Source organism: Falco punctatus (genome assembly GCF_963210335.1).
Source record: "Falco punctatus genome assembly, chromosome: 3".
In the NCBI taxonomy this organism is placed as follows: domain Eukaryota; kingdom Metazoa; phylum Chordata; class Aves; order Falconiformes; family Falconidae; genus Falco; species Falco punctatus.
The window spans coordinates 111,354,904-111,379,817 of record NC_137582.1 but is presented as its reverse complement, the minus strand read 5'-3'; the positions used below and the strand labels follow the sequence as shown (position 1 = coordinate 111,379,817).

General features: G+C 39.5%; 1 protein-coding gene across 7 annotated transcripts in view; it reads left to right on the top strand.

The window, feature by feature from the left end:
• PRDM2 (PR/SET domain 2) overlaps positions 1-24,914 on the top strand; it is an 81,386-nt gene that overhangs the window by 50,236 nt on the left and 6,236 nt on the right. For 3 of the 7 annotated variants that reach the window (XM_080380806.1, XM_080380805.1, XM_080380811.1), the window contains 3 exons: positions 7,470-7,580; positions 9,051-13,422; positions 18,410-18,495. In XM_080380806.1, coding sequence (XP_080236932.1) covers positions 7,470-7,580; positions 9,051-13,422; positions 18,410-18,495 — 4,569 coding nt within the window. Of the gene's footprint in view, positions 1-7,469; positions 7,581-9,050; positions 17,242-18,409; positions 18,496-24,914 lie in introns of those variants that run through there. The other 4 variants (XM_080380807.1, XM_080380809.1, XM_080380808.1 and 1 more) reach the window with 3 other exon arrangements.

Here is a 24,914-nt window from a genome sequence, read left to right as displayed (position 1 = left end):
GGCGGGGTTGTGTTAAGCCCGAGGCCTAAGAGATAATACGAGCTTCCAGCTGTGGGATGAAGCAGTCCAGCAGAGAATGGTGAGGCCAGCATAGGCTGAACGTCCAGGTTTGTAGTACATGGATGCGACTTTGGCTATAGAACACTTCCAAGATTTTTCCAGTATTTTTCAAAGTATATAGCTATATGTGTTATGCCTCTCCACCTTTAAAATTAATATATTAAGTTTGGGCAGATTGATAATACAGAACCAAGATCTTCTGTAGCTCTAAATTATTCATGTGGGTCTCAGGATTCAGAAGTTGAAAGTTCCATTTTGATAATTTTTGTGTGCTGCAAAACATCTCACATCAGCGTTAGTGTTTCACTTGCTTAATAATACCTAAAACTATGCCTACGTAAACGAGTTGTATCTGATAACCTTGTAATGGTATGGCAAGAAAAATGCCCCAGTGATTACTTACAGTAATGATAGATTGAGGAAAGCAGGGTAATATATTTAAATTTTGCCTTTTTTCTGCAGTATTTTCATACATACTTGACAGCATTGTTGAAATAGGCCTTTTAGTGATACTGTGTATGTAGCCATTCAGATTTAATTGACATCCACTTTAATGAGATGTTTGTTTCCAAGATTGATCTTTGTCTTCTGTGGCTTGAATTTCACCCTTAGAATTGCTGCAATATGAATAAAAATGTGCTGCATTTGCATCCTTTTTACATATTTTTTTTAATTCTCAGTGTTAGAAAGATTTAGTCTTGAAAATGGACAAGTCAGTTAATGTTGTTGTACTTAGTCTGCTTTTGAATCTGAGAGATCAGTACCTTCCCACCTAGGGGAGGAATTCTGTCAGGGTGTTCAAAAGGCTTTTATGTGTGCATGCACGCCCGCAAGTGGGATGCATCTCTGTAGACAAACTGGGAAATTGTCCCAGTATAGCATATCTTATGTAACAATGAAATAAAAGCTTTTTCTGGCTTAATTCATACCAATTCAGTGAGGGGGGGGGGGGGGGGGGAAAGAATACATACACCACCAAGGCTGCTCTATGGCAGCACTTGAATATCTGAGTCTTTGGGCCTTGGGAGGCATCCTGTTGGGTTCTGCAGTCATTTTTGTTGCCAGTACAAGAGCATTTTTCCCCAAAGCATTTGGTAGGCAGTGATTTCAAATTATGTTTTAAGTTGGAAGCTTTTGAGTTCAAAAATGTTCCCTCCCCAGGTAATAATGTGTGTGTGTGTGTGTTCAGAAGTACGCTTCAGAGTTTTTTGGCTAAGCTTGCTCTAATCAAGTTTCAAAGCAATATTTAAATGCAAGTAGTCAAAAGGAACTTTGGGATATTGTTGCATTAACGATAGTATTATGTAAGAAATACTGGAAGTTGATGTTAGGATATTTAAGTAACTTCATTTTAATAAAGCAGAAATGATGTTTTTTCTTTCAAGGCTGTAATCTTTTCTATTCCTAGCCTAATACTTACTAGCTTTGTGACTTACCCCTGCTGGTTTTATTCTCACTTCCTCTTTCTCCAACAACTTGCAGTGTGATGTTTTGAACAATGTAGTGGAATAACCTCACCTATCCTACAATTAAAACTTTGGACAGCAATTGAAAAAATGTTTTAATTTGCCATAAGCTATGAGATGGGGGATGCTGAGAGTCAAATATTCCTTGATGCAGTAATATGATGGAGGTGTAAGTCCACAGTGTGTAAGATGCAGCCCCTCTTAAAAAATGAATGAATTAACTGTGCAATGAACCTGTAGTATATACTTTGAAATGTGGCTATTGGCTTAGACCTTTAAATAAAATATGTGCATAACCTTGTGGGTTTGAGATCGTGTTTTCAGCAAATTTCTGTAATCCCCATGATTATACAACTACTTCTCAAACAGACACACACACACATATATATAGGGCATGTCATACTTACCAGCTTTCCCAAAATGTTGAAGAGTTCTTAGCTGTTCTCAGTGACTGTCAGCCGCCCCTAACACACAGGTATGTTGCTATTTGTTTAGCCCAAGTGGTTTATAATCTGTCTGAGCAGGTGCTGGGAGATAATAATTGAAAGGTTTTGTAAACAAGATTTAGCTATGTAATGGACTGTGGCTAATGGTAGAATTAAAAAAACCCAAAAGCAAAATGAAGACACTTAACTGCTAATGGAAGAAAATATGATAAAAGAACAGCCTTAGTATTCATATGTTTATAATGGTCATTTTGATTTCACTTTTTTTTATTTTTTAGTGCTTAGTTACTTTACTGTTTAATCAGTTCGGTTTATTAGACATCTAAGGTCTTCAGTATTTATATGCTCTGACAGCCATAGTGGGACAAGATTCTTAAGAAGTCACTGCAACATGTTTCTGCATTTTTTCATGCTCTTCTAGCCAACACAATTTGGATTTAATTTTTTGGAGCATTTTATACTGTTATTTTGGGTAGGGTATTTTTTTTGTGTTAAAGGCTTTGTTTTTTTAATAGCCTGTCTTCCACAACAAACTACAAGTCTGATTTTCACAGATGCCTGAAGGTTTAAGGAATTTACTTTGAAAACATGGTATCTACCAGTATTCTGGATAAAGGAACAGAGGAATTCTAGTGCACAGCAGACCGTTGCTCAAATTAAAAATAAAGTTGCATCACTTTTTTAGAATGCATTAATCAAAATAATGTGGAAATGGTCATACAGTTGTCTTTGGCTGAATTTTCTGTAAGGATTTTTTTAGCTTGTGTGTACACTTAATGTTTATTTCATTCTCTCCAATGAGAGAATGTCAAATGTAGAAATACTTTTTTTTTTTTTTTTTTTTTTTGAGAAGAAACCCAAATAATCTGAAGTTGATTTATAGAACAGTGGCAACTATGGTGTGGGATTGATGCAGACTTTCTTTGATCTGAGCCAGTCCCCGAGGGATTTGACTGGTGAGTTTGTATTATGACACTGTAATTCGCATCATGAAACTGCGTGGTCGCTGTCCATCAGGGTACGACATGCAAATTTGACCTTTTCCCTTCAGCTGTACCCAGGAGACTTGAGCTTTAGGCAGGTGTCTGTGGTGCTCTTAAGCAACAGCACAGGTGGGGTACAGGGTAGATAGGTTGTTACCGAGCGGCGGTAGTTGCTGGCTACAGATATCAAAGGAATACTGGAAACTCATACTGGTAATTCTTTTTCCTTATTAACCCAAGATTTTTGGGGAGGCAGATGTCTATCTTTCACATTTCTCATAAGTGATCGAGACAGTGTTTGAGATAGAATGTGAGTGTCCTTCTGACTTTATGATCTTAACAGTGAACGTTTGGCACTTAAAGGTTATTGAAGATCATAGCATCTTGTACAGTATTAGCAGTATTTAATCATAGAATTCAGCTCTGACTGTATGGAAAGACTGTGATTAACTTCTTCCCTTCTGGCGCCTGAGTATCCTTATCCCACCCCACCAGAAATAACTCACTGGTTTTACAGTTCCATTAGTATTTTGGTAAACAGCAAAAATATGAGCACAGATAACTGTAGGTTGTTCTGAGAAGTCTTGGTTAGATCAATAAAATGAAGTATAGGCAAATAAAGATTATTTCTCCCTTTTTAAATTCTTACTTTGTTGTCATCTGAACTCCTCTGAAATAAGTGGGACTACTGATTATCTGGACATTGGCAGTAGCACAAGATCTCCTGTGCCTGTTGCAATGTTTGTGGTAAATATTATACAGGTATTGTAAAGGTGTAAAGGCAGATAATGCTTGTGCCGGTCTATACAGCGTAAGTGAAGGAAAAGGGAAGAAAAGGAACCATATTTAAAAACTAAGTGGCAAGACAAATTTTGATACGTTCCTCTGTTGACCTTTGTCACTATAGACAAGTAGCTACTTTCTGTCTCTTTCATTCATTTTCCTTTGCATCTTTCTTTTGCAATTCTTTTAATGTACATACACATATATTAAGTTCTGCCCTTCATTTATTCTTTTGTCATTGTTTCCATTTCACTTTCCCTGTGTTTCATTCCTGTATCTTTCTTGTTTAGACCAAGTGGAGGATCCAGCTGGCAGTACCAGCCATGTAGGACCCTTCAGGAACCTGATGGTAAGTGCACATGTGTACTTATACTCAGGCTTCCACCAGGTTCTGTATTCTGAGGCATTTCCCCCCTCCTCCAGGCTTCTGTTACATCTTGACATCTTAAACTGTAAGAAAATGAAGGAACAGACCTTGAGATACTCATTAATATCCTTTATATCAGAATAGTAGGTTGCATTTTTCATTGAAAATCTGCAGGAAGAAATGATGCAAATCCTTCAGGTTTACATGGATTTAAAAAACACTTTGAGAACTCATGGAGGAAAGTCTGTCAAAAGCTATTGAATATCTTCAGAAGTTCCTGAACTCTAGCTGCATGAAAGCTGGGAGAGCTTACCAATAAAGTATCACTTTTTTCTTGGTTTCTCTTCCTGGGCATCTGCTATTGAGCTTTCAGGGCCATGAAATGGATGCATCTGGGGCAGTTGTTGCCATACTTGAGCATAGAGGATTCTTTTAACCTTTACAAAGAAAGCTGCAACCTAGAAAATGAACAAACAAAAGCTGGTAAAAGGAAAACATCAAAAATTGGTTTGTGTCTCTAGTTGATGTGTGTCAGCAATTGATCTGATGGATCTAAAATTACATATGTACGCAAGTGGTTTTGCTTGCTGTTCTGAGTAAGGGCAAGTAGGTGCTAGATGAATCTTCTCTTCAAATATGTTTATGCTTATAGGCAAAGAACTTTAAACACTTCCAGCTGTATCAGTGAGCAGGTTGCATTGTGAGCATGTTGCATTTTTTTAAAAATCTTATTTAGGAGTTTGGCAGAACTTGCAAATGATGTTCTTTCCATCAATAACATAAGGATGTACGTGACTTAAGTAACTCAGTTTTGCATACAAATCATGCTATTCGAGTGATTTCCAAGGTTATAATTGGATTTGAGGTACTAGAAAATTTATATTCTGTAAGTGGATGACACCTGGAAAACCTATGCAAGCTTTAGCACTTTCAAGTGATTTTTGTTGTTGCTTGTACATACTTGACCTCACACTTTTAAGAGCAGGATATATTTCTAGTCTTTTATAAGAAAGAATTAATTGGGTCTTGGTTTGAAGGCTTTTACACTAACCTGCATTATGCTGAAATTAAGTGCTGCTGTAGAATTAGGTGTAGAATTGCCTGGTGACTTCATCTACCATACCATCGTATGCTGCACTATATAGTAAAGTACTGTCCCTAACTGTGGCCAAGTTTGGCACTGATGCGAGGGGCCTGTGGATCAGTCTTTTCCTTCTTGTTTCCAGTCTCACCTGTAGAGATGGGCGATGAATCTAGAACTGTGTCATTTAAGTCAAGATACTGATGATGGTTTTCAAATGATAAGCCGTCTGCAAAAAAGTTGATGGTTCTCAAAGGGTTCTAGCAATTAAGTTTTGTTATGTTGCTGCTGTTGTGATGTGTGTTTGATTCTCTGGGATGTATTGAAATTTTACATTTAGAACTTTTACCTAATAATGCAACTGTTTGTTGATTGTGTTACCGTACGTTTCAAGAGTGATTTCAGGTGACATGGCAGATACTTCTGGAAATTTACTTGAAATCCTTCATACTTAGATCTTGGTACTACTGGATGTAATTACAAACATTAGATGTGCTGATAACAAAAAATCATGTAAAAATCAGACATTCAGTAACCTGTCAGGTAAAGATGTGCTTTAAACTTACGCCTGTGTGAACACCTAAAATATAGGCTAAATCTTCTGAGAACCTGCAGGTATTTCCTATAAAATACAATTGAATATTGTATTGTCAAATAAACTAGTGCCGGTTCATTATGACAAGTTTAGACGCAGGGATTGTTACAGTATTTGAAGATATTAAGAGATAATTGCTGGATCACTTTTGGAAAGGGTGTATGTGTGTTTTCAGCGGTGACAAAAATTCATTCTCAGACTAAAACCTGTTGAATTGGAGTAAGAAAATAAAAAAAAGGATAATTAAATACATGAAACTGAAACAGACTGGAATGTGGGGAGAGCCTGTGAAATCTGAGCTGCTTGAGAAGAAATACAGATAATTATTTAGCTAGAATAGAATGTTCAAATAAAACCAAGCATTTCTTTTTAAAGCTGACCTGTGTCTGGTCTGTTGGAAGGGGTGCATACTTGGAAATTTTCAGTTTGAATAGAGGAACATTTTTTAAAAAGGCATTTCAATTTCTTGGCTGAAGATGTGAAAAATATTTTTGAGGAAAAAAAGGAGGAACTTGTTGACAGGATTGTGAGTTGGAAGAATGTGCTTCTAAATAAGAAACTGACTTAGGGCTATGATGCACACTTTGGATGAGAGGGAAGGGTCAGTGTGTTTAAAAAGTAGTATTTTGTGTGTTAAAGGGAGCAAAGGAGGAATTTGGATTGCTGCTTCTGGACAGTGCTTGTTCCAAAGCGGTGGTGTGTAGAAGTGTGAAGGTTCAGAAGAGATTGGTGTCTCAACCACTGCGTTACATGGAAAACAACCATCTCTATGGAGAATACGGTGTTTGCAATTAGTTTAATTGGAAGACTTTAAAAGTTTCATGTGTTAATGCATGCTGAATCTTTAAGATTAATGGAAAAAATTAGCAGTATAATTTTGTAGCACATTGGTAAATAAAATTTTCAAGTCATTACATCTTGCGTCACTGATCAGGTCTTTGCATAATGTCATTTTGCCCTAATCTTCATTGTGTTCATCATCCTGTTTAAATAATAAATGCTTCTTAATTTTGCTAACAGAAGGAGTTAGGAAACTTGTTTGTATCAGTGGACACAGTGAAATCCCTTATATTTTACTGTTAGCCAGTTCCATCTAATTTGGTTTTACTGTCTTTGCCTTGTTGGTCAAGATCATGCTGCTTTTAGTCTTCTCATGATGTTATTACTTCACTGCTTTTATTATAACTCTCTTCAAGTCATTACTCAGAATGTTCAAGTAAGAGTGACCTCTGTGGTTTTCTACTTCATAAGGTCTTCCAATTACCTTTAAGGATTAATAGTATATAAAGAAATTTCATATTTTCTGTATACTTCTATGAGATACAGTAATTTAATAGCCATATGAAGGTATTGGGTAACTATGATGTGAGCTGGTTAACGCTGGGCAATATGTTTCTGTTACAGTCTATTCTTGCTTTGAAAGTGAGTAAAGTATTCTGGAATCTTAGGTTTTTAGAAACTTGTTGTTGTCTTTACTTTTAATTTCTTCTGGGCTCTTAAGGACTTACTGCTTTATCTGAATGCTGTCCTTCTTACTGATCTGTCATTTGTATTCCTCAGGAAAATAGGCTTTCTACAGAAGCGTGTGGTGTATTCCAAAGTTGAGTGTTTTAATTCTGCCACTCAGATACGAAAAATAAAAATTGTTGAACAGGAATAATAAATTTTGGCGTCTTTTTCTTCTCCAGGAAAGAAAAAGACTCAGGAAGGTAAAAACAAAGGAAAGAAGGCAGCGGATACAAAACAGAAAAAGGCTGATTTGGATTCTACTTCTGCAGATATGAGGGATTCTAAAGAGGGTGAGTTCTCCAGTATCTTTTTTTTTTTCCCCTAACTATCCCTTTTGAATCAAAGGACACTTTTTGTCAGGTTTAATATGTCAGTATGTTGTGTTAGTGTAGCAAAGTGAATACATTTATATTGTTTTCCCAAACTTTTTTGTTAGTAAGGAACTGGGATATCAGAAATATGCCATTAAACATGTAACTCTGACAACAGGGGAAAAACTAATGTGTTGTAAAAATTTAGACATAAATCCAAACTCCTTAGAACACAATAGTAGAGAAAAGTCCTTATGCTAAAATGATGTCTTTGGAGCTTAGTTACACAGTCATTATTTATACTTACTTAATAGAAGTTAGTGTCAAGGGCAAGAAATACAGTATTAATGCACTGACTTGCTAAGCGTGCTGTTTGTCCTAAAGATTATCCGCAAAAGTTGTTTACAAATTGATTTCAAAATTGTTTTTTTTCATAGTATATATGTAAAAATGCCTGAAAGGTGTTTTAAATGTATAGGGTTTTTTGATGTTTTACAAGAACTTAAAACTTGCTACTGCTGTGTAACGATGGTGTTTAAAGCTCTGTATAGGTACTGATTTCTTTCAAGCTTCTTTTCTTGAACTTCTTTTGACCCGTAACTTTTCCATTCCTTCACTCTGTTGTCCCTTCTGCTTGCACAACACATGCACCACCGTTCCAGGTGTCTTAAGCCCCAGCTAGGGAATGGGGAGGAACTTCTTGCTCTATACACGTAACTGCTTATGCACCATCATGTGAACTAGCAGCAAGGTTATTTTCTTCAGCAGTGCATATATCTGACAGCAGATAGGTAAGACTAGCATGCAGAGGTGTGAATAAAGGATCTGTCGACACCAATAAATGAAATGCATGCAGGCTGTGATTCAGAAGTGTAGAAAACAGCCAGTCAGGCAACAACTAATAGAAAATCTGATACGAAGAATTCAAAGTACTGTGCCAACTACAAGGTACACCTTGCTACATATTGCAGTACAAATCCAGATTGTTTTATTGTTATAATTTGGAGAAATGGTCAAAATCCAAAATTTGCTTGACAGGTTTCCTATATACTGTATCAGTACATGTTACAGTACTTTCCTGACACTTATTTGCTCTAAGGAAAGTCATTGAAAGTTTTTTGGAGGTTTTGTGAAGTGTTTTGAGGTCTACCTTGATATGTTCTGGTACTTTTCAGGCTGTTTTGGGTTTCTTGGCCACAGTGTTGAATCCAGAGATTCTCTGTTAACTATAGGCAGTTGCCTACATTTTGCTGAAGTTTCAGAAAGGAAATTTCTGAATACAGTTTTATTCTCAGTGTGGAATCACGGTGGTGACAAGTAGTGGTACTGTGTTGGGTCATAAACGTTGGATATGTTGTGTTAGAAGAAAAAGTAGAAGAAAGGTGTAGCATACTTTGAAGTGTTTGTTAAAAATGTCTCATGTTTTTCTTTTCATACTTTGTGTATCAGGTCACAAAGAGGAAGATGAGGCGCCTTCTGTTTCTGCTGTACTTTCCCTGGAACAAACAGCTGTGATTCAGGAAATGGTAAATCAAGATGTACTTCCAAAGCTGATGATCCCCAGTCCTACCAGTGAACCACAAATGGTAACTGAAGACAAACAAGGAGACGCAATAAACTGTACATCAGATGATTTAGATGATGATGATGAGGAAGAGGATGATGAAGAGGATGATGAAGAGGAAATAGAGGATACCAGTATGCCTAAAGAAAATGCTGAAATGCCTTTGATATGTGAAGAAAAGTTAGACTCTATGGAAGAGCAAAAGAGTACGTCAGAAGAATCTCCAGAAAGCTCTCCAAAGAAGAAACTTGTTGTGAAAATTCCAAAATCGAGAGGTGAATCGAACGGTGATGTTCAGGAAGCATTCATGTTTCCCTGTCGGCATTGTGAGAGGAAGTTTACAACAAAGCAAGGACTTGAACGCCACATGCACATCCATATATCTACTCTTAACCATGCTTTCAGGTGTCGATATTGTGGGAAAGCCTTTGGTACTCAAATTAACAGGCGAAGGCATGAGCGACGCCATGAGGCAAGGCCAAAAAGGAAACCGTTCTTAACACTAACGTCATCACAACACTTGGATAATGTTGCTGATAACCAAGTACTTGTGGGTGATGGTCTTAAAGATGACCTGAATGTTTCCGGTCTTGTGCAAGACTCTGTTATCTTGGATTCTGAGAAGGCTTCCCAAGAAATGTCAAACTCTGCTTTTGCTGAGGAAAATAAGGAACCCAAAGAGTTGCATCCATGCAAATACTGCAAAAAGGTTTTTGGAACTCACACCAACATGCGGAGGCATCAGCGTAGGGTTCATGAGCGTCATCTTATTCCCAAAGGTGTCAGAAGAAAAGGATTCTTCACCGAAGAGCCGCCACTTCAGACCGAGCAGGCCCCGCCAGTCCAGAGTGTGTATATTGCAAGTACAGAAATAGAAGAGGAAGGTGAAGTAGATGATGTCTATATTATGGATATTTCCAGCAATATCTCTGAAAACTTAAATTATTACATTGATGGTAAAATTCAGTCCAACAGCAGCACTAGCAATTGTGATGTGATTCAGATGGAGTCCAACTCTGCAGATTTATATGGACTAAATTGTATAATCAGTCCAGTCACAGTGGAGATTTCCCCAAACTTAAAGGTTACGCAAACACATGTGAATGAACCTCCTAAGGAACCCTCTAGCAGTGGGAGCAATGAATCCAAAAAGAGGAGAACTGCCAGCCCTCCTCTTGTACCAAAAATAAAAACTGAAATAGACCCAGAACCTATAACTCCGACTAGTTCTTTAAATCTTCCTCTTAGCATTTCAACAGAAAGCTTACCTTTTCATAAAGAAAAAGGTGTTTATTTGTCATCAAAACTAAAACAGCTTCTTCAGACACAGGACAGTAAGAAAATAACTCCGTCAAGTGAAATCCCCAAACTAGGACCTTCTGTTACATCCTCACCTATTTTGCCTCCTGGATCCAGTAGATTTAAAAGAAGGACCAGCTCTCCTCCCAGTTCTCCGCAGCACAGTCCAGTACTTCGAGACTTTGTCAAATCAGGTGAGGGAAAAACTGCATGGAATGACAATGTTCGGAGCTCAAAAATGCCAAAGTTAGAAAGTCACAGCAACTCACCTGCTTGGAGCTTGACTGGAAGGGAGGAAAAAGAGACTTTGAGCCCTCTTTGCTTTGAAGACTATAAAATATCAAAAGACTGGACAGCAGCTCCGACTTTTGGCAATGTGTGCAACCAGCAGCCACTGGATTTATCTAGTGGTGTGAAACAAAGGTCTGATGTCAAAAATAAGAATCAGGTTCCCTGGGAATCTGTTTTAGACTTAAGTGTGCATAAGAAGCCTTGCAGTGATGCTGAAATTAGGGAATACAAAGAAAATTCCATACAGCCAACCTGCAGTGGTGTTAAAAAGAAGAAGCCAACAACTTGCATGTTACAGAAGGTTCTGCTGAATGAGTACAATGGAACGGATGCAGCCACAGACAGCACACTCGGTGGCAACAGGAGTGTGAGCCCTAGCAAATCCCTGGAGCCTCAGGCAGAACCTGACGCAGATCCCAGCTTATCTGCATCGTCTTCTGTTGACACTCAGCCCCTTAGTTCCTCTGTTTCTCCTGCTCCACAGGCATCTGCTGTACCCTCCATGTGCCAGCTGCCTCCTTTGTTAACACCAACCAATCCTCCTTCCCCACCACCCTGCCTGCCTGTGTTAACAGTTGCGACATCACCTCCTCCACTTCTTCCAACAGTGCCATTATCAATTCCAGATGTCTCTGCCAGTGCCACTAACACGTCTTCATGTCCATCGCCGCTTTCTAACACTACTACCCAGTCCCCGCTACCAGTTCTTTCACCTACAGTTTCTCCTTCTCCATCTCCTGTTCCTTCTGTTGAACCTCTTCCTTCTGCTGCTTCACCTGGTCCTCCTACACTCTCTTCCTCATCTGCCTCCTCCTCTGCCTCCTCTTTCTCCTCTTCTTCATCTTCTTCATCTCCGTCTCCACCTCCTCTTTCTGTAGTTTCTTCTGTTGTTTCCTCTGCTGATAATCTTGAAAATACTCTCCCCGTAATAAAACAGGAAGAAGCTGAAAATGGGCAACAGAAAGCGAGAGAAGATCCTCATATGTCCAGTGAATTGGGAGTTGTGCAGGAAACATTCAATAAAAGCTTTGTGTGCAATGTCTGTGAGTCACCTTTTCTTTCCATTAAAGACCTAACGAAGCATTTATCCGTTCATGCTGAAGAATGGCCCTTCAAATGTGAATTCTGTGTACAGCTTTTTAGGGATAAAACTGACTTGTCAGAACATCGCTTTCTGCTTCATGGAGTAGGAAATATCTTTGTTTGCTCGGTCTGTAAAAAGGAATTTGCTTTTTTGTGCAATTTGCAACAGCATCAGCGGGATCTCCATCCAGACAAAGAGTGCACACATCATGAGTTTGAAAGCGGGACTTTGAGACCCCAGAATTTTACTGACCCCAGTAAGGCAAATGTGGAGCACATGCAGAGCCTGCCAGAAGATTCTTTGGAAGCTTCTAAAGAGGAGGAAGATGAAGATCTAAATGATTCCTCCGAAGAGCTTTATACTACCATAAAAATAATGGCTTCTGGAGTAAAATCTAAAGATCCAGATGTTCGTATGGGCCTCAACCAGCACTACCCAAGCTTTAAACCACCTCCATTTCAGTATCACCATCGTAATCCTATGGGTATTGGAGTTACTGCAACAAACTTCACTACCCATAATATTCCACAGACTTTTACAACTGCCATTCGATGCACAAAATGTGGGAAAAGTGTTGATAACATGCCTGAGTTGCACAAACACATACTGGCCTGTGCATCTGCCAGTGATAAAAAGAGATACACACCTAAAAAAAATCCAGTACCACTGAAACAGACAGTGCAGCCTAAGAATGGCATGGTTGTTATAGCTGGCCCTGCAAAGAATGCCTTCAGAAGAATGGGTCAGCCAAAAAGACTTAATTTCAATGTTGAGATGAGCAAAATGTCCTCAAATAAACTAAAAATAAGTGCATTGAAAAAGAAAAACCAGCTTGTCCAGAAAGCTATCTTGCAAAAAAAGAAATCTGCCCAGCAGAAGGCAGAACTGAGGAGTAATCCATCCGAGTCAGACTCTCACATCTGCCCCTACTGTAATAGAGAGTTTACTTACATTGGAAGTTTGAACAAACATGCATCATACAGCTGTCCCAAAAAACCCATCTCTCCTTCCTCTAAAAAGAATTCTTCAAAAAAAAGTGCAAGTTCTTCACCTGCAAGCAGTGAAAAAGGCAACAGCCAGCGTAGGCGAACAGCAGATGCAGAAATCAAAATGCAGAGCATGCAGCCGCACCTGGGCAAGACGAGAGCGCGAACCTCAGGACCTGCACAAATCCAGCTTCCCTCTGCATCCTTCAGATCAAAACAAAACGTTAAATTTGTACCTCCTATTCGATCTAAAAAGCCAAATTCGTCTTCGTCATTGAGGAACTCTAGTCCAGTAAGAGTGTCCAGAATGTCCCATGTTGATGGGAAAAAAACTAAGGTGGTCGCTAAGAACAGTTCCTCTGGAATCTCGAGCAAAGCATCCCGGAAATTACACGTCAGAATACAGAGGAATAATAAAGCTGTTTTGCCAAGTAAATCTGCTGTGGCGAGTAAGAAAAAGGCAGACAGATTCACTGTAAAATCTAGAGAGAGGATCGGAGGACCTATTACACGAAGCCTGCAGCAGGCGGCAAATGCAGAGGCAGCAGAAAACAAAAGAGATGAAAGCAGTACAAAGCAAGAACTAAAAGATTTCAGGTAAGCATTTAATTTGAAGTTGAAACAACACAGGAACACATTGCTTGCCAATTTTCTTGGTCTTTTTTGAGTTTCGGATGCTTAAATAAGAAAAGGTTGCATTTCCTAAAACATGGTTAAATAGCTCAATCATACTGAGGTATGATGTACATACTTGATGCATTTTGTCATGTTGTCATGAAATAATACATAGTTTGTATAGAGAATGTCTTTAATTATAAACTGGATTGAAAACTCTGGAAAAAAAATGTCAGTACCTGAGTGCAAATAAACTTAACGTCGTTAAACTTGATGTTATTGGAGACACTGACCTTGTATTTGATATCTAACATACACAGTGGCCCAAAATCATTCTAGATTTAGTTTATGGTGATTCACTAAGCTGAAAATGATGACTGCTTTTTTTACTCAGTAAAATAACTTGCATTGTTGGTTTTTAATAAAAAGCATTCTCTGCATATCATAAAAAAAAAGAAAACCATGACCAAATACTTCAAAAATGTATGTGCATACTAATTGAGTCAGATAATTAAATACTTAATATAAGGGAAACAGATGTGTAAGGAAAGTTACATGAACATGTAAATTTGTTAGAAGTACCATGCTTTTATGTTTCAGTATAAACAAATTTTATAATTAAAGTTCTATTTCTTATTTGAGAAGAAGCATTTTAATTACAAGAGTAATACTTCAATAAATAAAGAAAATCTTAATCTGCGTGCCTGAGTCCCGACTTACATCTTCATGTAGTCTCTCACATCAATAGGATATTTTGCAAAGCGTTACAACTTTTATTAGCATGCTTCTGCCCTGTTAATCTTGGAAACGGGTATCTGATTTGCCAAGTAACTTTCACAAAGCTTACTGGTAATTAAGAGTTCTCTTGGTTTTGGTAATTGCAGTGCATGGCTGTGATTAACACCAGATTTATGGCTGAAGGTAGTATTTTTTTTAATCAAAGTAATTGATGGTGGAGGAGGGGGAGGAACTGGCAGCCTCCTTCAGAACAGGTGTCCCCTAGCAGAATTTGTCAAGAAGTGTCAAAATCAAAACTGTTTGCAGCTTGTGTGTCTTACTGTGAAGATCTTCTAGGTGAAAATTTTGAGGAAATACTTTGTAAAGGAAAGGTTCAATGTAACTGAATGATTTCAAAGTGCTAGAGGGCAGTTTGAAAGTTTAATAGTATTTGGGGTAAATAACAGTTTACCGAGGGGTAAGTTTTCCTTGACTGTCTCAAATACTCTTAGTTTGGCAGCACAGTCTTCACTGGTGTAATGAATAGTTAGGCTAGAATAATTCTTGCTTTTTGTTTCTGAAATAATGTTCTTAAATCTAGATTGTCTAGTCAATTTTTTTTTTTTTTTTAATATCAAGTATGTAGTGTGAAGAATTTTTTTGCCTTCATACACTAATGTCCACGCAGGCTAACATAGATTCTACTCTATGCAGGCATGTTGGGGTATGGGTTTTTTTCCAGGAAATCTTAATTCTTAGTATTTTTTTTTCAAGACCTGCTTCATGTAATATTTGTCTCCAAATTTGTTTTTCACCTTTCAGTTTTTCTGTGTAAACATACTCCGTTCACAAATAGTTTGTTTTGTCATTTATCTTCAGTTTTTGTTTTTTATTTTCTAGGAATCTTCTGTAAAAAAAAACACACAAAAAAATCCTTTAATGACATGGTAGAGCTGTTGCATGCTCAACTTAGGATAAGCACTACGACAATGGATGTGAAATCCACCAAGCTTGCGAAACCAGCTGAAGCTGACTCACAATCATAAAATTGCCTGCAGGCTTCTTGCTAATATTCAGTGTCAGGCACAGATTTTTCTTACTTGGTGCCTGACACTCATGCTGGGCTACAGGATGATTCAGATAAGAGAAGGGTACTATTAAAAACAGAACAAAACCCACACGAAACCATCAAAAGAAGTAGTGGGATTAACTAAACCAAATCTTTTGCTCTCGTGTTTGCTTAGATCCTGGTTTTGTCCGTACCTTCATGAATGGCACACAGGCAGTCCAGTTGTATAGCTTGGCAAAGCAGGTTCTATAATTTTGTCAATGATTCGTCGTAGATTCAGGGACAACGAATTTTGCTGCACTCAAAGTGTATTTGTCATGTATTAAGTCTCTTAAAGCTTTTTGCCTATATGGATCAGTAGAGACCAACCTAGCGACAGAATTTCCTTTTCGTCCCACCCTCCTCGCTTTCTGAGTTTTTTAGATGTCCAGTGTACAATGGGAAAAAACCCTGATTTGGATGTTTTATGAATTTTCCAAATTCCTATTTATACATGGAAATGAAACTTTATATAGCAATGAAATACCGATATCAATTTCTAAATACCATATATATAATGAATGCAGTGTATCTTTTTATCGATAAGAAGGCTAGACCAGGACTACATACCTGTATATTTTGAAAGTTAAATATATAATTACTCTAAAGGGTCATACACCTCTATCTAATAACTTAAGACAACAAATTGGTCTGTTGTTCATAGCAGCTTTTTATGGAAATACTGTTTGTCATGTGTTCATACAGCTTTCAAGATTAATGACAGAATTGATGGAAAGTGACTAGTTTCTTTATACAGCCACCCCTTTTATTTTTTGTTCTTGACTTAAAAAGTAATCTACCTCTTAAAATTTGTAGTTTAATACTTGTTTGGTGAATTTGTGCCACTTTAACTTTCACTTTCACTATCATTCCCATTTTGTTACATTTCTGTTATGGGGACTTTATGTTGAAATATTGTATAAAGCATTTGTAGCAAGTTTAAAAAAAAATAAAATATTTAAAATTATTTAAATTGTTTTGGACACTTCAATTGTACTATATGTGATTTACATTTTACATTAATTTCATTTTGTTTTCATTTTGGGTTGTTAATCTTGGAGCATGTTCCTGTATTAAAGTTTGCTGTTAGTTACATTTTTTTCTTCGATTGGAGAGTGATATAAAGACTATTCTAATGAAAACATTAAAAATTACAATTTGACATAAAAGTGGGGTTGTCATTGCTTTTGAACATTGTAGCCTTGCTGAAGGTACTGTAAATGCAGGTAAGCATCCCAAGAGGGATTTTTTCTCCTCCAGCATGCAATACTTCATTGAGTTGCAGACGTACTTAAGAGTCTTTGTGGTGTTGCAAGCACTTAATGACCAACTAGATGAAACTATCATGACACATTTTATATAACTGTAATCAATAAAGTAAACTTTTTTAAAAATTGTGGGAAGCTTGCCTTTTGTGTGGGAACCAGATGTACCAGGAAAAATGAAAAGATGAAACAGTGTACATCTAGAAGGAATTAAGTGTGCTTGCATCCTTTAGCTGTCTACACCCAGTCCACTGAAACGAATTTATAACCATTTGACACTTTGCAGTTAGTCTTAAATTTTTATCTTTTTATTTTGGACACGGGTAACACATTTAAACTACTTTAATTAAAATTACACACACCATTTCAAGTTTTTCTAATATTATAATGTTCTATTTTTGTATGCTTTAAAGTTGTGAAATATACTTTAATTTAAAAAAATACATGTAAAGAGTTTTGGCTCTGAGAATTTTGGCATGTTGCACTCCACCAGCAAGATAAGCATTCTGCCTCCTGCAGTGGAGCTGGAAGCATCTGTGGCCATATTAATGTGGCAGTTGGATGGAATAATATAGCATCATTAAGACTAACAGTATTGCAGTAGCCAATTCTGTAGTGTATTCCTTACTAATCCAGTAGTAAGTTAGTCCTTTATTTCGTTGTCTATTCAAATTAATGCTTTTCTTTGAGTAAAATAGACAAGAACTCCCAGTTTATTTTCTCATGTGGTATGTCATTCCTCAAACATGTTATCCTCTCCATAACTAAGTTTTCCCTGCGTTTTAACTGATAGGGAAACTCTGGTACAATGGTGCAGAAGTTCTGACGTTGTTCACTGGGTGTTTTGTGCAGGCACATCTGCTTCGTGGCCATACGCTGCGGTTAGATAGTGCACCACGATTTGAGAGCGGAATTCTTACCTCGCTTACGGCAGCCATTGTATTAGTTAGGTGGTAGGACAGCCACAGTGAAGGTTTTTAGTATTGATTAGGTTTTACTGTATTTACCTAAGTGAAAAGATTTTGTTTTGCCTGCCTGTAGTTGTATTTGGGTATTTTGTAAGAAACAGGAAGGGGGGGGGGAGGGGGACACGACACGGTAAAATCTCTCCCGTAGTTTTGAGGTTACTGAGGGTGGGACATAAACTTTTGCTAATGTTTCGTGTCTGTCTTCTATTACTGGCAAATGAAATACTAGTTGGTGCTTGGTCTTACTGCAGTCTCAGTATTCTGATCACCCTGAAATATTTCTTAGAGACGTCTAGCAATGAACTGTTCATAAATAAAGCAACTTCCTTCCTTCATTCCTTAATACTATGGCAGCAATCCTGTTACCCTTGTCTTTGCTGTTTCTCTGCTGTGATATTAAATCCTGTTGTGTCCCAAGGATGTTGCCACACTGAGATGTTCATACACGTTTGTACACCAGTTGTCAAGTGAAGTGTGGTGTGATGGAGATCTGTATTCCAAAATGAGAGCTAATCAAGAAGTTTCATTGCTAAATAGGCGACTCATCACATACAGGAAACGTACAGCTTTTGTAGTTACTATTGCTCTTGCATCTCATCTGCATAATTGAATTTCTGTGGCTTTTATAACTGCCTCTTTATGATCTGAGTGCAACAATAAAGCTGTGATGATGCCCACAAAGTGCTGACATTTCTTGAAATGCATCCAACCAGGCAATAAGAACAATTAAATTTGTCCTGTTTACACAGACTAACTGGCACGCTGGTCAAGATCAAATGCAGTGTCAGTTTGATAAAAACAGTAACGCTGAAGCGTGTGTGGAGATGGGAGATCTGACGTGTTGTGCTTACCATTTTTGCCCCCATTATGCAGTCTGTATCAGAGAATGTCTTAAATGTGTTCAATCCTAGGCGTTACGAGACAGCCCAGGTGATGCAGCCAAGGCCCCCTGCACAGAGTGTTTCCTGCCTTGCTCTGCAAGCTCCTGACCCTTTCTGTAAGCTACCTGTAGTTGATTTAGGCTAGTGTGTTTCTGGTACTGTGTTTTGTTGGCATTTTGTATTGTAAGCCTTTTGTTTAAAGTTCTAGTTCAGTTCCTGATGACTTTTTTTTTTTTTTTTTTTTTTTGGGGGGGGGGGGGGGAGATGTCATAGTAAATTAGATCCTGGCAATCTGATGTGTAAAGTTGCAATTTCAGATGTGGGAATAAATAGCGGTTCCTTCGCTTACTGAGGTTTGTGACTTCGTTTCCAAAATTATTATCCAGCTTTTGCTGGAGTCACATTCAGCTAAGAAGCTGAGTTGCAAGCGATAATCTGTGACAGACAAATAGCTTGTGAATGACCTTAAAAAGAGAACTGGGAAGACTTTACATACTAATTCTGGCTTTTATTTGCTGAACGTGTGATCTGCATGAATCACATGACGTTCGACATCTATTCATGATGAAAACGAGCTAAAAGGATAGATTCTGGACAACAAGTGCATGCTGGGTGGATCTGAGCTTTTGTGGTAAGTGAATTATGAAAAAGATGTAAACTTCCACATGTTCTATTTAATTGAACTGGTAAAGCATTAGATCTGGAGGCTAACATGAAATTTCCTAGTAGTACTGAAGATACTTTGATAGCAATAGAGAGAAAAGCTGATTTTGGGTCACCCCTATGCAGTATTTTAAAATAGAATAGTAATACTTGTAGAATTAATACCATACTGTGTTTGATGTTTTTAAGCTGTAGCTGGAGTATTGAAAAGCACTCAACACTTGGAAGCACAAGTCTTAGGGAATTTTAATGGGAACTCGGTAAAGCTTCACCTAGGCAGCCTCAACAATCGGAGTTACTTTTAGAAGTGGATGGCTTCATCTAAACTTTGTGGACAGACGTTACCCAGTATCTGGTGAACTGAGAGTAAAGGCTACTCAGAAGAGATGTCTTGGAGAACACTTGGGAGTAAAGTACAGATCCAAATCCTCAAGAGATTTCAAACTCGCCCTGTTCAGGTTGCAGTACAAAGCCGTAGTATCCTGGTCACGTACACAGTGTGATGCGTTCTGACTGCGTAGTTGCATACTGTGTTATTTTGGTAGAAACTGTCGCTTCGTTCACAGGCTGGAGCTGCTCTAGGAGTGAATAGCAGCTCTTAATGGAGAGGGTATGTGTAGGACCTTCCAGGATTTTTTGAAAGAGCGGGAATGTGAGGAAAACAATTCTGTTCCAGAGCAAGAGGCAAATAAAACACTGTAAGAAAGGCACCATATATTAAGTGTAAGGTTAATGGTCCATTTTACACACCAAGTGAAAGATATTAATGAAAAATATTAATGTTAAAGATGGGTCTTTATTCCATATGTATGAATGATTCATATTGTTTCCTAAGCTGCCTCTGGGGTCTTGACTTTGCGATTTAAGTTCTGTCCTACAGGTATTTTTTGAGTGGAATTCGTAACTGTAGCTGAGGTTGGTCTCGTCGCTTGCAGTCAGGCAAGGGTCCCCACCCAGACGTGCAGAATTCAAGTGGGTTGTTAGACCAGGAGTGGGTAAGGGAGCTGCTGGTGTAACCTCCGGTGTCTGCTAGAAGGTTATTGGCAGTACTGGAAGAAGAGGTGTTACAGCCCCTTCTGCCCTGGGACCACAGCCTCCAGCCCCTGCCTACTTGCAAGCCGTTCTGTAGTTCAGGGGAACCTGACTGTGACTTCCCATGATTACTTCATCCCTTTTCATTTTATTTTGCTGATCCTGCATGTTTACTTCTCTCAGTAAGTCTTTAAAAATGCTTTTGGTAGAGTGTACTTTTGAAAGCATGCATTTGGAAAACAGCATTGAAAATACTGCTGGTTTGTTTTTTTCAGATGCAAGGCAGTGAAACACTGAAATTCAAAGGGAAGCTTGAGCAGGCATCAAGTTGGAGGGAAGCTTTTTCTTAAGAGATAGGTAGCTGCTTCATTTTCCTAATTTATTCAAAACTCAAGTGTTTTGTGGAACATAGTACAGTAATCGGCAACATGCATTTGGTGTGTATATGTATCTTTGCTTATTTTTTTGTAAGACTTACAAGCCAAACATGGTCTCTGAGTCATGTTTTGGGTGGCACTGCTCCAAGAAACTGCCGAAGGGTTGTGAGAAACAGCTTTGATTATTCAGCGGGTGATGTTCCATTTTTCAGGAGTACAGGCTCAGCACCCAGCCTGCATGGTGCAAGGTGGCATTGCACGCGGGAGGTGTGCTGCCTTTCAGGTGAACAGCAAAACTGAGACTTGCACTCGTCATGATGCCCTGTGTCAGTCAAAAAAGAATTAACGATAATCTGGTATCTGGGCCTGTTCCAGCAGGACATGCCTGGATCCTTCTGCAGTTTCGGCGGTGCTGCTCAGCAAAGTTAAATGCCTGTGGTGGAGTAAGCGCGAGGGATTTTTCTCAGGGGAGTGATTCTGCTGAGAGCGCAGAGGACGTGCTGCCTGCCCAGGGTGTTTGGAAGCCTGGCAGCAAGGGGAAGCAGCAGAGCTCTGGCTGTTGTCCTTGCCAGAGCCAGGAGCGCGGCCGCTGCTCCGGGGGCAGTTGGCTCTGGGCGCGCGTGGCTCACGTGCACATCGCCTGCGAGTACCAGTTAGTATGTGCCACCTGCGACTGGGTGCCAGAGTGTATTTAGCGTTTCATTTCAGTGCTGTGACTGCTGCTAAACGTTGCAGTGGGGAAGGAGGTGGGAAGGTGAGAAATGAGGAATTCTTCCATCGCTGAGCTGCGGGGAAGAGTTGTGCACTCGGACTCTGGAGTTTGGCTGAAGTTGTAGACCCCCTTCTTTCACTCATCTCTCTCTTTAAATCAAAAGCACTTTTTGTTCTGTGGTTTCTTTTTTATGTGAAGAGATGTGCTGGGGACTGAGGGGTCGTACCGCCTTCAGTAAACATTTTGAACTCATTTGGAGTAACCCCTTCTGTATAAAGCTAAATAAAATCAGCAGCAGTCTGCCCTCAGTGTGATACAGTTTTCTCATTCTTAGAATGTGATTCAGTAGATAACAAACTTTATCAAATGACCAGATTATTTGACAGTGTAGATGCATTTGGGTACTGCTGGTTTTAATCCAGCATCTTTACTTTTTGGCTGGCACAATGCTCTGTGCTTCTTTAAAAGGGCAGGAAGGTAAATTGCTGATGTGGTACTGTTCATCTAAAGTTATAGACCCAAACCAAGGTTTCTTAAAGTGACTAATAATTTCTTTGAGCTCAATTTGAAGTACCACCAAGGAGGCTGGTTTTCTGAAGGAGCTCAGTAGCCATCCTCAGTGGTGAACCTCTTTGAAGTGGCTACTTTAGATCACTAGTTGCTTTTGAAGGATCTGGTAATGCTTAAGTAAAATGATACGGCTACATTAATTGTAGGTGGTCCCCCAGGTGGGTTGTAGGTATGAGGTGAGATTTTTTTTTCACCAGTTCTCAGTGCTGGTTTGGTGTTAGTCACTGAAGTTAACAGTGGTCTGAAGCAGGATTTCACTGGGAGCGGAACTGAGTCAACAATGAAGAAACTTGAATTCCAGAGCCCATGTGTGAAACAAAACAATTTGTGAGTTATTGTGGGAGAGGAAGGCTACTTTAAAGATAATAAGTTCTTTGAACCACCGTGGTTAGAGAGTGCTGCTGGGTATCTTCTTGAAAGTTGGGAGTGCAAAGGATCTCGGCAACAGGTTTTTCCAGTTTAGATTCATGAAAGGCCTGACCATAAAATCATAATATTCATGTTATGTCCTTTAGCGTCACATGATTGCGAGATAAAATCCTGACGTGTTCCAGCTTTTTCACCACTTTTATAAATAAACACCCGTAAATCTCAGCGTAGCTGCAGTACAGCACGTTAAGGTCGTTTTTGCGTTCTGCTGCTCCCCTGTGTTTTTTACACAGAGGCAGGACTCTTCCGCAGGAGGGAGGCATCCTCCTCAACAGAATTCTGCCCACAAACCTTTTTGTCCTGCTCAATACTTTGTTTCACTTAAAAAAATATAAAAATACTGTTCGTGTAATTGTTGGTTGATGTTTTTCCAAGTCCTTGTTTCGTGTATTTACTTTCTCATGAAGCAATATGCTAGCACAAGAGAGTACATGCCAGTTAGGTTAGCAGCGCGATGGTTTAGTTCTCACTGAGAGCAGAAGCCCAGAAATCTCATTTATTCGTGCCCTGACACCCCCGTGGGGGCAGGCGGTCACAGTCCTGGCCTGTAAAATGCCTCGCCTAATTCTGCAAAGCCAAGTGTTCAGGCTTAAACATCCGTACCTCTTTATCTTTTTTTTTTTTTTTTAAATACTTCCCCCAGACAGTCAGTTATTAGAAGGCAGTCTCTGTCAGCTTAGGCATTGTTTTATTGAAGGGTAGGAAACACTCCTGATGGAGGATCTCCCTGACGTGTCGATGGGATGTCTGTTAGGAGATGTGATAGAGTGCGTGTGTGTCTCCGAAATTTTGGACTGTGCACATGTGGTTTTTTAGATTAGGAGAGTTAGAAGTGTAAGCCCTGCAAGAAAAACATACTTTAATTGAGGGGAAAAACGTAAAGCAAAACTACCTGAATGTTCCGTCCCGTGGTGCGATGGTTTTGCTGTGTGTTCACAGACCGTCACCGGTGCGACTGGCCGCTCCGTCAGGCGCTCCAGCCTCCATCCCCACCAGGCACGCAGCTTATTTTTCTGGGACATCTCCAGTGAGCTAAACTAGCACCTTAGAAAGATGTTAATTGCACAAGTGTGGTGCAAGACGAGGTAATTTCCATTAAAAACACCAGATGTATTTGAGGCTGTCCGAGGGAAAGGCGTGTGCCGGGATCGGGCGGTTTTGCCACCGCCTGGCCCGTGTGTGCTGGTCCTCGCGCGGTGCCCGGGGACACGGGGCGGCCGGAGGGGTTCGGTCTGGGCGAGTGGGTGAAACTGCTGAAGCGTTCAGGAGACAGTGGAACGTGGGGCGGCCCAGGGAGCCTTTCCCTCTCTGCCTGCCTCTGCTTGAAGGCTGCTGGTTTTCTGGGCGACCTTGGCAAATAGTTTTCCTTCTGACTCAGTTCCGCATCTGAAAAGCGGGGATTGTGGTACTGACTCATCCTGCGAACACCTTCATATCCAGGGATGGAAGGCTGTAAGACCTGGGATTTAGTGGATTTTTATTGTAGTGAGTCTCACCGAATTCTGTGATTTGTGTCTTTAGTTAGGGTGTGCTTTCAGTTGAGAGAGAGGTTTCAACCCTGTCTACATGTAAAAAAACCAACCCACTATCATCTAAGTTGGGTTGGCTTTGATTTATGGTAGAGCCATAAATCTTTTTCTTTTTTTTTCACCAAAACTTTTAATCCTGATTTAAGAGTCCTTTGGTAAAAAGGGAAAAAAAAAAAAAAAGTCCATTTACCAGAACTTTTAATCCTGATTTAAAAGTCCTAGTTGATACACAGTGTAAACAAGTCCTTCCTGCTGCCCAACACTTGGTTTCTGCGCCCTTTTTCTTGCAGGCATAATACGTTTTCGGATGCTGTTCCTTTTTTTCTTTTTTTTTTTTTCCTTCTTTTCCTTTTTTTTCTTTCCTGGCTAGGACTGTTCCTAAACAGTGGGCTGGTGGGGGCTGGCCACAGCACAGGGTGCGCTGCCTGTCCGGGCTGCATGCAGCCCCCTCGCCCCTTCCCCATGAATTCCCAATTGCTGGGCTGCAGAGAATCCCTGTCCTTCTGCTGTCTCAAGTTACCCACACGGGTGATGGCAAAAGCAGGTGCGAGGTGACAGAGCTAAAATCGGCCACCGCAGTGACTGCTCCTGTGTGCGCCAGGCGTGTGCCAGCTCCCTTCCCCCTCCGCTTGCCGACCCAGGGGGTTACTCCTAAAGCATCCAGCCACCCCACAGGCTTTTTAAAAAGAGAGTTGTAGGTCCGCTCCAGTTTGACACTGGTGCAGAGAGGGCAGCGAGTTCCCAGCAGCACCGGTAGCGTGGACACCGCTGCCGTGCTGGTGCCTTGCCATGATGGGGAGCCTGTGGGAAGGCAACAGTAAGAATTCCATTAAGAACACTATTTCAATTTCTGTCTAGAAAAACAATCCCTTTTTATCTTGTCCCCTTAATCCTCAACTTCCAAGTAATCGCCAACGATGTATGAGCTTTCAAACCCGGTGAAATTAGCAGGTGGACAATCCCTGCAGCGTGTTGGTTTGGGGGCAGGATGCATTCGAAAATGCAGGTCAGATTTTCTCAGACACTCTTGTGTCTTTAGATTTGAGGATTATTTTTTGATTATTATGAGATTTCCCACAGGATATAGGCATCGGCTCATTGCAGGCAGAAACAGACAGATGTTACTGGTTATAGAAGAACTTTTACAAGTCATAATAAATTTTAATACGTTAAGCTTTACTTAAATGGAAACATTCTAAATAAAAGGAAACTAAAATTTCTCT